Below are 13,210 nucleotides of genomic sequence, written 5' to 3'. Positions count from 1 at the left end.
GGAGTGGTGTCTTTGTCCCGGTGGGATTATGGCTCTGTAAGGGGATCATAACATTAATATTCATACTCACCGAGTAGATCTGGACACATACACACACACACGCAGGCTGAGATATAAAACTATAACTAGACTATGCTACGTGCATGGACAGAAAGGTAGAAATACAACCACTTTAAAACAATGGTCCTTCTATATTTATTCACCAGGTTCTATTTATAGGTTCACTTTAATAAATTAAAAATGCAATAGATACACTTTAATCATTATCACGTCTTATGTAATAACTCTGATGAATAGAGAGCAGATTAACAACATATTAAATGTTTATTGGCATTAAAAAAAATGACAGTACAAATGTTCATTTCAGTCATTTCACACCACAGCATTTTTCCACTGCAGCTGTAATTACAATTAACCTTACACTAAAGTGATTTATCTATACTTAGAAACAGACACAACCACACAGAACCAATAGAAACAAATCACTGTACAAATCTGTTGGGGATGAAATAGTGTCTATGAAAACATTTGCTACATCTGTTCGGAACAAGCCTTTTAATTCGAGATTTACTCTTCTACAAAATGTAAAGCCCATTTGATTTAAGCTCTCAAATATTGTCTAAAAGGCCTCTCAGCATCAAAATCACAGACCTAACCACGCCTGTGGCAACTTTAATTAATGTCATATGTACTTTGCAAACATAAGAAGGTTACTAATGATAACTATCACTAGTTTATAATGCCTGAAAGAAGTAGAGATGAGTGCAAAGCAAAATGATAGCCCTTGCAGCAAAGGCTGTCAAAACAATTGAAATCTGTATAATCAACAACAACGTCTGCAAGTAAGATATGAGGCTTCACTCATTTGACAAAAAGGTACAGGAACAGTAAGCTGCCTGTCTGCCTGCCTGTCTGCCTGCCTGTCGTGAACTCCCCATGATGCCCCCCCTGTTGAGCTGTGGAAAAAAACATGCCGTGCACCATCGGACTGATCTACTATAAAGGGTCAGAAAGGGACATAATCCCATTAAAGCACTAGGTGGTAGTCCTGATTATGTTGGATATAAAAAGAACACTGCACTTAAATGTGACTTTTCTTCAAGTTTCAAAGATAGAATTTACACACGGTTCAAAAATGTTTTCAGACTAAAGCCTGAGTCTATTTTTGACTTGCATTATCATTTAAACAAAGATGTTCATTGTTAAGCCTGAGAAAATAAGGCTATTGTTGTTGTACAGTACAGCTGATTGGTAAACAAAGACACCATGATTGAGTGTGTGAAAATAGGAGTGTAGCGTGTGTTGCGCTGAATTTTAAGCAATTATGTCTTTTTTGAAAGAGGTGGGTAGTAAACTGGCATATCATCGTGACACACACTGAACCCAGATGGCCTCTCAGGATCCATGAGAACGTCCTCGTGTCCTTTAGACATTTCTGTGGTAAAATGTTTCTCACAGTCCATGAGGGTGAAGTCAGGGTCGAAACAGATCTCAATCTGGCCCAAAACCTGGACATCATCTCTCTGTCAAACACAAAAACATACAATTTAACAATCTGACATGTGAAACCGCTTAAATAAAGCTACACCTGATATCAAACATGCACCTAAATATTCCTATATAAAACATAACAAAAATTAAACTATGAATTATGATTTCATAAATTGAATAAAATAAGAATACCCTTGATCCGTGGGCACACTGGATCTTCGGTTTTACATTGTAGAAGCTCTCTATGGCGTCTTCAATTTGTGATAACTAGAGAGAGAAACATTGAAGCACAGAGAAAACAAAAGTGAGAGGTTACCAACTTACTCTTATCAAGCATTTTCATGCCAAACATTGTTATTTACACTTTTCTGAGAATTTATAATAAAAAATATACCACAAAATAAGGTTTCAATATACCATAATTTGAGGCTTAACATGGATAGACCTACTTTGTAGTAGTCTTCTGAAGGGATGATGTTAAACTTGCGCAGGATTCTACAGAAACAGAAACACAGAGTGAGGCGTTGCTTTTATTCAGAGGAAAATAAAGTAAGCAAGTAAGAAAGCAAACAGGAACAAGGTACATTGAGACAATAGGCTTGTTCGAGATGAGCGAGGCCTGCACAGAATCCATCACTGCCTTGCCAAGCATATTGCATTACGGTTAGATTGTTGTCCGACTTTGTTGCTCTGAAAACCCGACTGCGCGAGGCTTTGAAGTCCCGCGGGAGCGAGGCGGTCGCAGTTTTCAGGGCCAGGCGCCGCAGTTGCTCTCCACCGACTGCACAACTCCATGCATGATATGAAACGACTTGCTCTGGTTTGAATGAAGCGCCTATTGGCTGAAAAAAGCCTTGACACTCCCCACAAGGAAGTGATGAGACTTCTGTCTTATTCATCATTATTCATTAAACTTCATGAACTGACGGTTTTATCAAAGTACTGTCCTTCACAATGTAATGCTTTACTCATTCCTCATGAACGCTGTCTTAATAAACATAAATGCAATGAAGTTTATATCGAAATAACTATCAAAAGTCCTGATTAAAATATAATGAGAACTTAATATTAAATCAAATTAAAATAACTATATTAATAATAATAATAATAATAATAATAATAATAACAACAACAAATGAAGACTTTATTCACTTCAATTTACAGTGAGGTGTTGGTATTTTAGATGCTTGACGAGGTGAGCAGCAAACTTGTCAGCAACGAAGTGTCCCACTTTATGACTCCTCCTCTGACTGCAGTCGGCTACTCTCGCCTGTTATCGAGGCAAGCCGGCAGTCATCTCGAACAAGCCTAATATTAACTAGAAATGTGTCATCGTTTTAGAGAGGAAATATGTGTGTGTATGTGCCGTACCTGTCCAGATCCAATTTGTGATACAGTTCCAATGCCTTGCTGAAGTACTTATGTTGACTATTCAGAGAATCTGCTCTGGCTGCACATGTTCCATGTTTGTGCCATTCATACTTCCTGTTGAAACAGACAAACAGGTGGCAGAAAGTTATATTATCATGTCAGATATATGTACAGGTAACACACTGCATGATTATTACAATCTCAGTTTGGCCATTTAAAGTAAGATCAACCACAATTATATGATTTTTTTATGACTAGACGTTGCAGATATCTGAAAATGATCCTGCAGCTAAAGCTGGCAAACAATCACTGTGAGTAGTATGCTTACTTACAACTAATCTATCAAAGCTAATGGATAAATGCACAAAACATTTTATAGTATATGTCATCCCTCTTTAAAGCCTGAAATGCACTACACACCATAACTTAGTAGATTATCAAGAAATGCTTGTAGTCATTTAGGCCAGGTGAGGTTTTATTGACTGACAGAAGTAATGGAAGGATTGACTGATGCATTACCAGAACTCAACAGACATGGGTTTAAGCAAGTCAGGCCAACTCTTCCTCATGTCTGGAAGCAGATCCTGAAAAAAGATCAAAAAAGTAGATTGTCATGTTTTTGTTTTGTCTCTGAATTTGATTAGATTGAAATAATCTTTTTATCTAAATATTCTGAGGAATCAAGTTTTTTATTATTTCTAAACTGATGAATGCTTATGTTCCTTCTCAGTATATAAAAAAACAACAGATCTTTACATATTGAAGAACAATGAGGAATTACTTGATTGAATTTTACACTAGTATAAATAGATTTGTGTTGTACCTCTATATTAGAGGAGTTGAAATGCCAGGATGAGTTGCAGTCGATCCCTTTATCTGGCCTGGAAAAAAGAAAGATTCACATGATGACATATCTCACCCGCCCTGTGTAACTCACATGCAGAGAGAGAAAAAGATGTATGACGACCAAACAACATTGACCCAAAATAGTTACACCCAACATGTAGTTAAATAACACTTACTGGTACACTGATAAATAAGAACACTTTATGAGCCAAACGAAACAGCACAGTTCTCATACATACCAGAGTCCATGTAGTGTCCAGTAGCTAATGTTGGCCTTACAGTGTTCCATCTGAAATGTATATATTAAAAAAAGTGTTGTTAAATCCAGCTGGACACATAAGCACAATACTTATCTGACACTTGAAAGATGCAGTATGTCTTGCATACTCTCTATCTATCGTGCCTGCCAACTAAAATAGAAAAGTTCTTCCTTTTTCCACCAAGAATGTCACATTGCTGGGCGGAAAGGGGAACTTCAGCAGTTCTGTTGCTTTGCAGTTGAGGATCTATTTACTGTATAATAAATGTTATATCACCTCAGTCATTGGTATGTCTGAAAAACATTCCCCAATTTACCTGATAGAAACTTCCGTGAACGAAAGTTTAATCATTAAGCAAAACAAAAAGTAAAAAACGGCAATATAATAATTAAAAAGGTGCAGTCAAAAAGCACACAAAGGGGATGTGTGCATTGTGTGACAGGAATGGTTAAAACTGCATTCTCAGTGAGAGAACTAAAGATTGCTTAATCCAACCACAGCGTTAACCAAGTCACACAGCCAGTCTCATGAGTCAGATATACAGATCACATGATATATAAGGATTAAATGTTGACTTAGCAATACAGTATCAAGGAAACATTCAGAGCATTATTAGAAGGCTAGGATACTATGTATTTAATCTTTTTATCATAATTGTTAGACAAAACGTTTTGTTACAACATTGGCTAAACTAACAGTTACAGTTTACAAATGTTACACAGAACCCATTTTAATAAGTGGCTAGCCTAACTTGATGTAGACTGACGTTTGATTTTGGCTAAGCACAGGCGTAATAATATTGATGATGTCTCTGTGTTATTAAAGCAGCTATTGGGCAATAAGTAATAAGAATTATTTTTTTAACACCTGTGCTATGCAGTGTGATATGTCAAATACCCTAATGCATCTTGGGAAAAGGGTTAAGATTTTTAAGAACACAAAGAAAAGGCAGGAAGAAACTCACACTACAGAAGGTGATTGGCCAGTGGTGGGTCAGGATCAGTTTGGTCCACATGTTGTGCTGATGATGATGATGATGTGTTACAAAGGCAGAGGACAGGGCTGCTGCCAGGCAGAGCAGGAGAGGAGCGCAGAGCCTCATGTCTGACCTAAGATAGAATATAATAGACTTTTTATGTAACATCTGCTTAGTGTTGAACATCATGAAAACCACAAGTTCCTCAAACAACTACATTAAAACCTTGACGAGGGTGTTGAGTTGTATGGTTAAACATTTTTGTCTGAGAAAAAATCCTGCATTATCAATACATTTTTATAATAATGGATTTTGTTGTAAAAGTGTATTACAGAATTGTAGATTATAACCAAGAAACAAAAATGTTGCATATACACACAGTAACTGCAGACAACAGGTTGTGGCTTTGTTTAGGGGAAGTGTGTGGCAACAAAAACTGCATGTGACAACTTTATTGGGTAATCAACAAAAACCTTCCACCCAACAATCTTTTCCTTAAATACACAGGCAGTAACAAAGTGCATTTAAAGCCTAGAGCCTGCTGGGCTAGTTTAGCAAGCAGTCAATAAATCCCATCAATTGTGTGAACTCCCCCTGAACATAGCTCTCTTAAGATTGCAGTGAAGTTAAGTTCACAGTGCAGCAGGCGAAGGAAAATCTTTGGTGTCCAGAAATACACACAGGATGAGTTACAACTTTCATGTTCAGTTTTAAAAGACGTTTTAAGTCAATGTCTGATCTGTTGTAGTCGATAAAGCGAGGAAGACTGAACAAGAACTGAAGTTTACAAATGTTGACGGGCAACTTTGAATTCAACTGTCAGGCACACGACATAACCACGCTCTGTGGTCTAAGTTATTTTCTTAATCTTGAATTTAAAGCCACAGCATGTTTCTTAATTAGTGCAAACGTTAAGTTCTAAAAACTCGGGAGTAACAACGGCCGTTGAAAGTTGAACTTTAGCCAGCTCAACTACCGAGTTTTCAGTGAGAGCAATCCCAAACAGACCTCGTAAACGGATTTTATGAAGTAATACATTGCTGTTTCAAAAAATGTAATGTTCGAATGTGTCTTACCTTGTTCCGGATATGTTGCAACAAAGTTACCCGTGCGCCGTATTGTGAATCATTAAAACAGTCTAACAAGGTTAGTGACTCAGGATACAGTGCGAGCTAGGGAACAGTCTGTTGTTTGTGTCCCGCTGCAGCTCTACTACCTGCCTGTCTGCTCAGCCAATCAGGAACGCCGTACACGTCATGCGTCATCACGTGCTAAGATGGGACGCTTGGTTTATTGTGCTGACCCCACCGGCTGCCCAGTGGGTACTTGGTTAGTTTGGCAATAAAAATAGGCTACTGTGGTCGGCGATTTGAAACTTTGTTCGCTGATTTACAGTATACAGTTGCCCCCTATCTTGACAGCTTGTTCCACAGTGTACAGTTAAATCTTAAGACGTTTAAATGATCATTCTAAGCCAATCCTTGCCACATTTTGTTTCATGTTACAATGGATTGTTATAAATACTAATAAACCTTTACAATGCCATGCAAGGGAGACATTACTTTGAGGAAAAATTGAAGAAAATTATTATTAATTATAAAATATTTGCATTGTTAGTAGCCTAATAGTTTATTTTTTGTAACTAACGGATTTGTCTGAAATGTTAAAAGGCTCTACAACAAGAAACACCACAAATACAATTACTCATGGTTTTAAATGTGTGTGTTTGCCTAGTGTTTTAAAATATAAATAAAGTTGCAACAGGGACATGAACAGTTAGACTATACTTACTAAATACAGGTATTCACTGTATATCTACATTGTTAATCTGTTCATTAACACCTTTGCAGTTGCTGCAGTTTTTGACCAGCTGCCATCCTCATGCCAGCTCAACATAAATCATGTGACTTAAACAGAGATTTCCAAAACCTAGAATGAACAACCTCTGCAGTTAAAGAGACAGTAAATTTTCTGTGAAATTGCCTCGGATCACGGTCAGTGTAACACCAAGGTCAAAATCACTTATGATTTCTAAATGAGTAATTGGTTTTACATTAATTTTTGCAGAAATGCGTGTCAGAAAAATCCTTGTAATAGAGAAACAGTTGAACTTTACGTATTTCATATCTACTTAATGTTTCTTTGATTGAAGAAAAAATATAAGTCCAGACTTTTGTCTTTGCAAAGTGCTGCGCACTAACGATTCATAATTTAAAGTTAATCCGACAGGCCTAACTTATTAAATATGTCAAGTGCCCAGGGGCCCCTTTTAAATAATGACTCATTATAAGACGTGTGTTAAATTGGGCAAGTAAGGAGACTCAAATTAAAGAATAATTCATCTTGCTGTATCCCCAGGGAGTGCAATGTCAAAAGGTGCCTGGAAAAGTCAAATTGTCAAATATATTCTGAGGGAAGAAACAGATTGACCATACAACCAAACGTAAGATATATTTTTAATTTTTGAAGATGATTTACCACCACGTCATTACCCCTGAGCCCAGGCTTACCAACGTCTCACTGTCAGCCAGCAGCATGTTGTACCTCAATTATCACCAGGCTTTGGTTACATAGTATACTACCACATGACCAACAGAGGGCTCTTTACAACCACACACGGTCGTCAGCTTTGTTTTTACCACTCAGATACACAAGGACAAAAGGTAGAAAACAAAGACTGTAATAGTACAAAGAAGTACAATTCAATATTGGTAATAATAAAACATGGTTAACTACTAATATGTCTCATGTGACAGTGTATTTTTCAATCAGGGTCCTGTTGGCTGTCAAATTTTCAGATGGATTATTGGATTATTGTGCAAATAGGAAAAATCTGGCTGCCTCAATACTGTTTCTTGTATTTGTCAGACTCTTGGATGTTCCGTCTTTTCATCTATCATTTCTATGTGGCAGAAAATAACTGCTCTCCTCCCTTTTTTAAGTGTCAAATCCCATTTACATATTTGAAGACATGTCAAGACGTGCTCTCACCAAAGAGAACCACATTTCAGACCTTTTATAAATTTCAGCCTTAAAGAAATTTTTGGCTTCTTTGTTGCTTCCATTCACACTCTTCTCTCCGTCTGCATCACTCACACGTCACACGCCTCCTCCCAACACCCCCTGCCCTGCCACTCTCTCTCCCTCTCTCTTTCCTTTTTTCAAAAGTAACTCCATGTTCTCGCATCATATGAATTCACCTCAGATGTGAAATGTGTTTCACAGCCCCTACACTGTGTCAGGAATAGTCGAGCTGTAACTGTAGCTAGTTTTATAAATAGGCCCTGGCCAAAGTTCAGCATGCGACACAGTGCCTGAAGACGCCTCTGAGTGCATATGGAGAAGGAGAGGACTTCAGTGCTGTCTGAAGAGCAGATAGAACCATTTAGCTGGATATGAAAAACAGCCATATAGTGTACATACAGGTTTCCATTGTATCATTGAATTTCACAGTGGCTGTCACAGTGTGATGGTGTATGCTATATTAGATCTGAAGTCTTAAAACTTGCTATAATTCAACAGCTACGCTATGATCTGTAAAATAATAAAAGGCCTCTGGTTTTTATGAAAGCTAACCATGTTGCGTCCTCTTCTGTTGAGCTAAAGTGCTGCTTTGTGTGTGTGTCTTCCCTAAAACCACCTTGTTCAGGTGCTATGCATGGTCTAAATCAGCTGGTACACCTTTCACAACAGTTGATTAGCATCACTTGTTGAGCTAAGATGCCACAAACGAGCAATTAGGCTAACATGTCTTTCACAAAAATAACCGTAATGGACCCGTTCTGTTCATCAAAATGTTGACTAGTTGTAGTGGCCCCGAGTCTTGAAGGATACTGGATATATATAGGCAGCTCTCTCTCCTTATAAGGCCTCGGGGAGAGGCAGGTGGGGGTCGGTTGGTTCTGTTGGCCTGGCGCTTGGTTTAGGCTGACTCCCTGTGGATTCAGGCTGACAACCGAAGTCGCTGCAAAGGGAATCTCAAGGGGTAAGAAAAGCTACAATTTTATCTTCTCGCTGTCTTTCTCTATATTCTCCACTTTTTAATCTCTTTTTGTTTGAATCCCATGTGGGGTCAGTGGGATGGAGGACTGGAGAGAAGATTGGGGCATAGAGGAGCCTCCAACCAGAGTGGATAATACTCAAAGTGATGAATGATTGGATGTATGGATAATGAAGAATGTGTGGCAATTTAATAGGAATAAATGACTTGTTTGAGGATAATAGCTGGTTATTACCTTGTTTGCAGCAGGACACAGATAGCAGGTCTGTGTGTGTTTATGAGGCTCTAATTGGTTTAAATGAGCTCCTACTGGACAGTCAAATTTGGTTTGGACACTTTAACAAATTGCTGTTATGTTGATCTGGGACTCTTAATGTGTCGACTTCATAGTGTGCTAATTTAATCTTTCATTTTAAGCTTATAACATTACAAGTGATTATTACTCGAGGATTACAGCGAGTGTCCAAATGATCAAGCTGCAGAATAACAGAGGTTTGTGCGGTTATGGTTGAGCGTTTTAGAGGTTTTCAGTTACAGATGGAGAGTCTCATGTGTCATCTGGCAGCCATTTGTGCTTTTACAGTGTTGGCCGAACTGAGAGAGGCAGAGGACGGACACTGCGGTATAGGGCCATTGGGACGAGAATATGACCTGCCTGCAGTGTCAGCTTCTCTGTGGGCAATGAATTAATTCTTATTAACTCAGGAAGCACGATGTCTCTCTAAGGTTTCTTTTCTTTGTGATTTTGTTACATCTGCTCTAACAGTTGCTATAAAAAGAAGTCATCCGGATTTCTCCTGTCAATATTGACTTAGAAGGCTGAGGTTAGAGGTCATGGGTTTGGGCATTATGGTGTCATCCATCTGACTGGCTTCTTGATTGGCAGTTTGGGCCATCAGAGAGCAGTTAAACATGATTTGGTGATGGCTGTGGTGACCCTAAAGCTTGGGCGAGTGTTTCAGAGATGTGGAAACAGGAGTGTGTTTGCCAGTGCAGCAACTCTCAGGAGCTTTCAGAGTGTGGTTTGAGTTTCAAGTGACCTGACTTCTGGTGTGCGAGGACTAAGGTGATGTAAGGCAATTATGTTCCAACGACGCGTGCATGATGTAAGACAAAGTTATGCTACTGCTTTGGTGTGTGTATTGTTTATGCTGGACACACAGCTAACAGGGAGAAGGGGTTCAAACAAAGTAAAGGGCATTATTATCCAAGGATAGAAACACTTGAGTGTTTTTATATTGAAATATTAAACAAGTTTCAGTAGAAGGCAGTAAAGCAGTGTCTCCCTCCTCTTCTCTTTTGCAGATGTGAATAAGTGCTCACACCCAGCTATCATCCTTTCATGTTTAATTTAGTATCGTTTCATCCATTTTTCTTTAAGGTGGAAAACAAAGTGGAAAGTCCATCACTGTTTAATGAACATTTAACTGTTTATGCTGAATTCTTTGGACAATCTTCATAGACACGGCTGGTCTAAAAATACACTTCACATTCAGGCCTTTTGTTTATGTATGCACACGTGTGTGTCTGTGTTGCTGTTGTCTTTAAATCATTATAGTGTCACCTTGTCATTCCTGAAGCTGACTATTGTGTTTATGTGTGTGTGTGTGTGAGACAGGGTCACCAACTCCATGTGTCCAAATACCAGGAGGGCATTTCTTTTTATATCGTCCATCATTCTAACTACACGTTGTCACAAGGATCTTTATTAAAGAAAAAAACTGGACTTTTCTTTCTTAATGCCCCGAATGTTCCTTAAAAAAACCCTCTCTGTCCTTCTCTACTTTGTCTTCATTCTTTTGGCCCTAGTGTTTGTGTTTGTTTCACTGTGTTTCTGTTCGTACTTGTAAGTGAGGATCTACTGTACTTTGTTACCATGTCAGTGTGTGTGTGTTGCTGGTCCAACAGGTCAGTATCTACAGTGTCACCATGTCACAGTGGATCAAACGTGGGAGTTACGACCGTGAATATCACCACAAACAGAGCCGATATGTGGTTAAGGAATACAGCAGGTATATGTCCCACTTTTATGTTAAGGTAACTGTAGACCTGTAATGTAGTAAGCTTTGCTTTACTAAACCTGCTAAACAGCCATATACGCTCAATATAGTGAAGACAACCGTGTTTATAAACCAAGACAAGGTTAAAATATAACTTCTTAACATTATTCTAACATCAAAACCAAACTAACCACAAGCTAAACTTGAAAATTATTTCCACAAGGGATGTCCCTGATTATCGGCTCTATTAAGTGAAATCCAAGATAAGTCCATGGTAACTTTCTGATTTTGACAGCAGTCAAAAACACCCCAGTGTGCTCTTGTAAAACAATGTGCAATACACAATGCACTTACTAGTTGTGAGCTACACAGCTAAAATTAAGGTCCAATACTGAGAGCACATATGAGTGAGCAGGTAGGCCAGGCTGCTGAGGATTTGCATTTGAGTTTCAAGTATTTTTCTCATGCAAAGAGAGGCTGTCCAAACTCTCCACAAAACACAGCCAGTTATGATGTAGGGTGACCAGTATAACTTGGAAACTTAAATGTGATATGTCTTCTGTGGGAAACTTCATCATCAGAATATTGGCAAGTATTAAGTTTTGTAGGAATCAGGATCAAGTTCAATAAAAACAAAACAAAGAAAAACTCTTTCACAGTGTTCACAGTAACTTTTGGTCAAATGGAGATAGCCTCACTATGGGGAAATAAATATGTTGCTGATAGATTTTCACTATGTAGCGATTTTAATGTGTGTTTGTGTGTGATTAAAAAGGAGTACCAACAGGTATTCTGGTTGCTGTGTTTCATGTCTTAATTTACAACTTTCTGTTGCTCATTTCTTTCTTGTGTCTTTTTTATCTTTTGCTCATAAGCCGCTAACCAGCGCACTGACAAGTAACAAGTGTTGACTTCTTTTCACTCACGTAGTGGTCATTTCGCTCGTGTAGAGCTTGTTTTCCTAATTGATTTCTTTATCTTTAATTACAAACTCAAGTATGGAGCGTGTGTGTGTAATGTGCCCTGAATAATGACTGATTTCTGATTGTATGCTCAAAAAGATCATTTCTCTGCAGAATAGGCAGAATAGGCACAATGAAACAACCTTAAAGAGGGGATATTTTGTCTTAGGCTTTAAATAAGTTCTTCTTTCGTCGCTGAGGTGACAAAGTGCATAGATCTCCCAATGGTTTACGCAGCCTCATATACTGTGTAAAGTCTCAAAGTCTGTGTAAATGGTTGTTGTACCCCAACCTGGCATCTACATGCAGAACACATAAACTAACACTATTTTTGTTGGGAAGGCCTGACATGCAACATGTCCCCTCCTGCCTCATTCTCATCACAGTGTTCAACTGCTTTGTGTGTTGCTGCCAGCTTGCAGCATCGCCCTGACTCTCTGGACTGCAGGGCACTCTCCTTTATTTTCCTCTGGTGGAATAACTTCACGCCTGAAGGCTTTATGGACAACATTCAGTGATGAAAGACACAGACTGAATGGAATGAAATTTGCTATGAAATATCAGAATCAGAATCTGCTTTATTGGCCAAGTATGTGGGCACATACAAGGAATTTGGATGTTTTTTCAGGAAGTTACAAGTTGGATATTGATGTAGATACACTGAAACCCTGTTCACCACTATTTCATGCCCACTGGTGTGCACAGAGAAATGTTAACCACATCTAAAACTAATGACAATGTGGTACATGTGATATCATAAACTCCCTCAGCCACAAATTACAATTAATACACAGCAAAGTCTTCCGAAGGGCGAGTTTAGACTACCATTTCCTGAACACAGTTTGATGATATCCTGCAACATACCCTCTGAAAAAAGCTTCTTCTGATGGAAGATATGGAAGAAGATCAAATTTTTATTAATCCCTGGGGGGAAATTCAGTCTTTTCTCTCTGTTACAAACATGCTACACATGCACAAACAGGATCTCATGGACATACACTAATGGAGAGATGTCAGAGTGAGGAGGCGTCAAGTGCACATGCGGCCCGAGCAGTGGGGGATTTGGTGCCTTGCTGAAGGACACCTCGACGGAGCCCAGGAAAGGAACCTTATCAGCTACCAGCTACTATCAGGACTTGAACCAGCCACCCTTTGGTTCCCAAGCCAAGTCCCCACAGACTGATCTACCGTCTAGAGAGTCAAGACTCTTTGATGTCAACCACATGAGTCGATTCATATACATTTCCTTAAATTGGTGTCGCTTCTCCCATCAAAAAGGGGTCATAGTAGAGTGTGTGTTGATA

At 38.7% G+C, this 13,210-nt stretch overlaps 2 protein-coding genes across 2 annotated transcripts in view; one reads left to right on the top strand and one right to left on the bottom strand.

Moving 5' to 3' along the window:
• Positions 1–273: 273 nt before the first annotated feature.
• rnaset2 (ribonuclease T2) lies at positions 274–6,132 on the bottom strand. The gene is made up of 9 exons (XM_069660347.1): positions 6,021–6,132; positions 4,933–5,077; positions 3,948–3,997; positions 3,686–3,743; positions 3,382–3,446; positions 2,863–2,976; positions 1,941–1,986; positions 1,684–1,758; positions 274–1,523 (listed from the first exon to the last, which is right to left on the bottom strand). Exons 2-9 carry the CDS (start codon positions 5,068–5,070, stop codon positions 1,323–1,325), a joined length of 747 nt encoding a protein of 248 aa, XP_069516448.1. The 5' UTR covers positions 5,071–5,077; positions 6,021–6,132; the 3' UTR covers positions 274–1,322.
• A 2,719-nt stretch (positions 6,133–8,851) lies between these two features.
• The window catches only part of myom2b (myomesin 2b), a 37,933-nt gene continuing 33,574 nt past the window's right edge, over positions 8,852–13,210 (top strand). Inside the window, exons 1-2 of the mRNA XM_069657931.1 lie at positions 8,852–8,929; positions 10,853–10,956. Coding sequence (XP_069514032.1) covers positions 10,874–10,956 — 83 coding nt within the window. The 5' untranslated portion in view covers positions 8,852–8,929; positions 10,853–10,873. The remainder of the gene's footprint in view (positions 8,930–10,852; positions 10,957–13,210) is intronic.

Source organism: Semicossyphus pulcher, unplaced genomic scaffold, assembly GCF_022749685.1.
Source record: "Semicossyphus pulcher isolate SPU_LCO1_2020_fin unplaced genomic scaffold, fSemPul1.0.p SCAF_1, whole genome shotgun sequence".
Lineage (NCBI taxonomy): Eukaryota > Metazoa > Chordata > Actinopteri > Labriformes > Labridae > Semicossyphus > Semicossyphus pulcher.
This window is presented reverse-complemented; position numbering and strand designations above follow the sequence as displayed.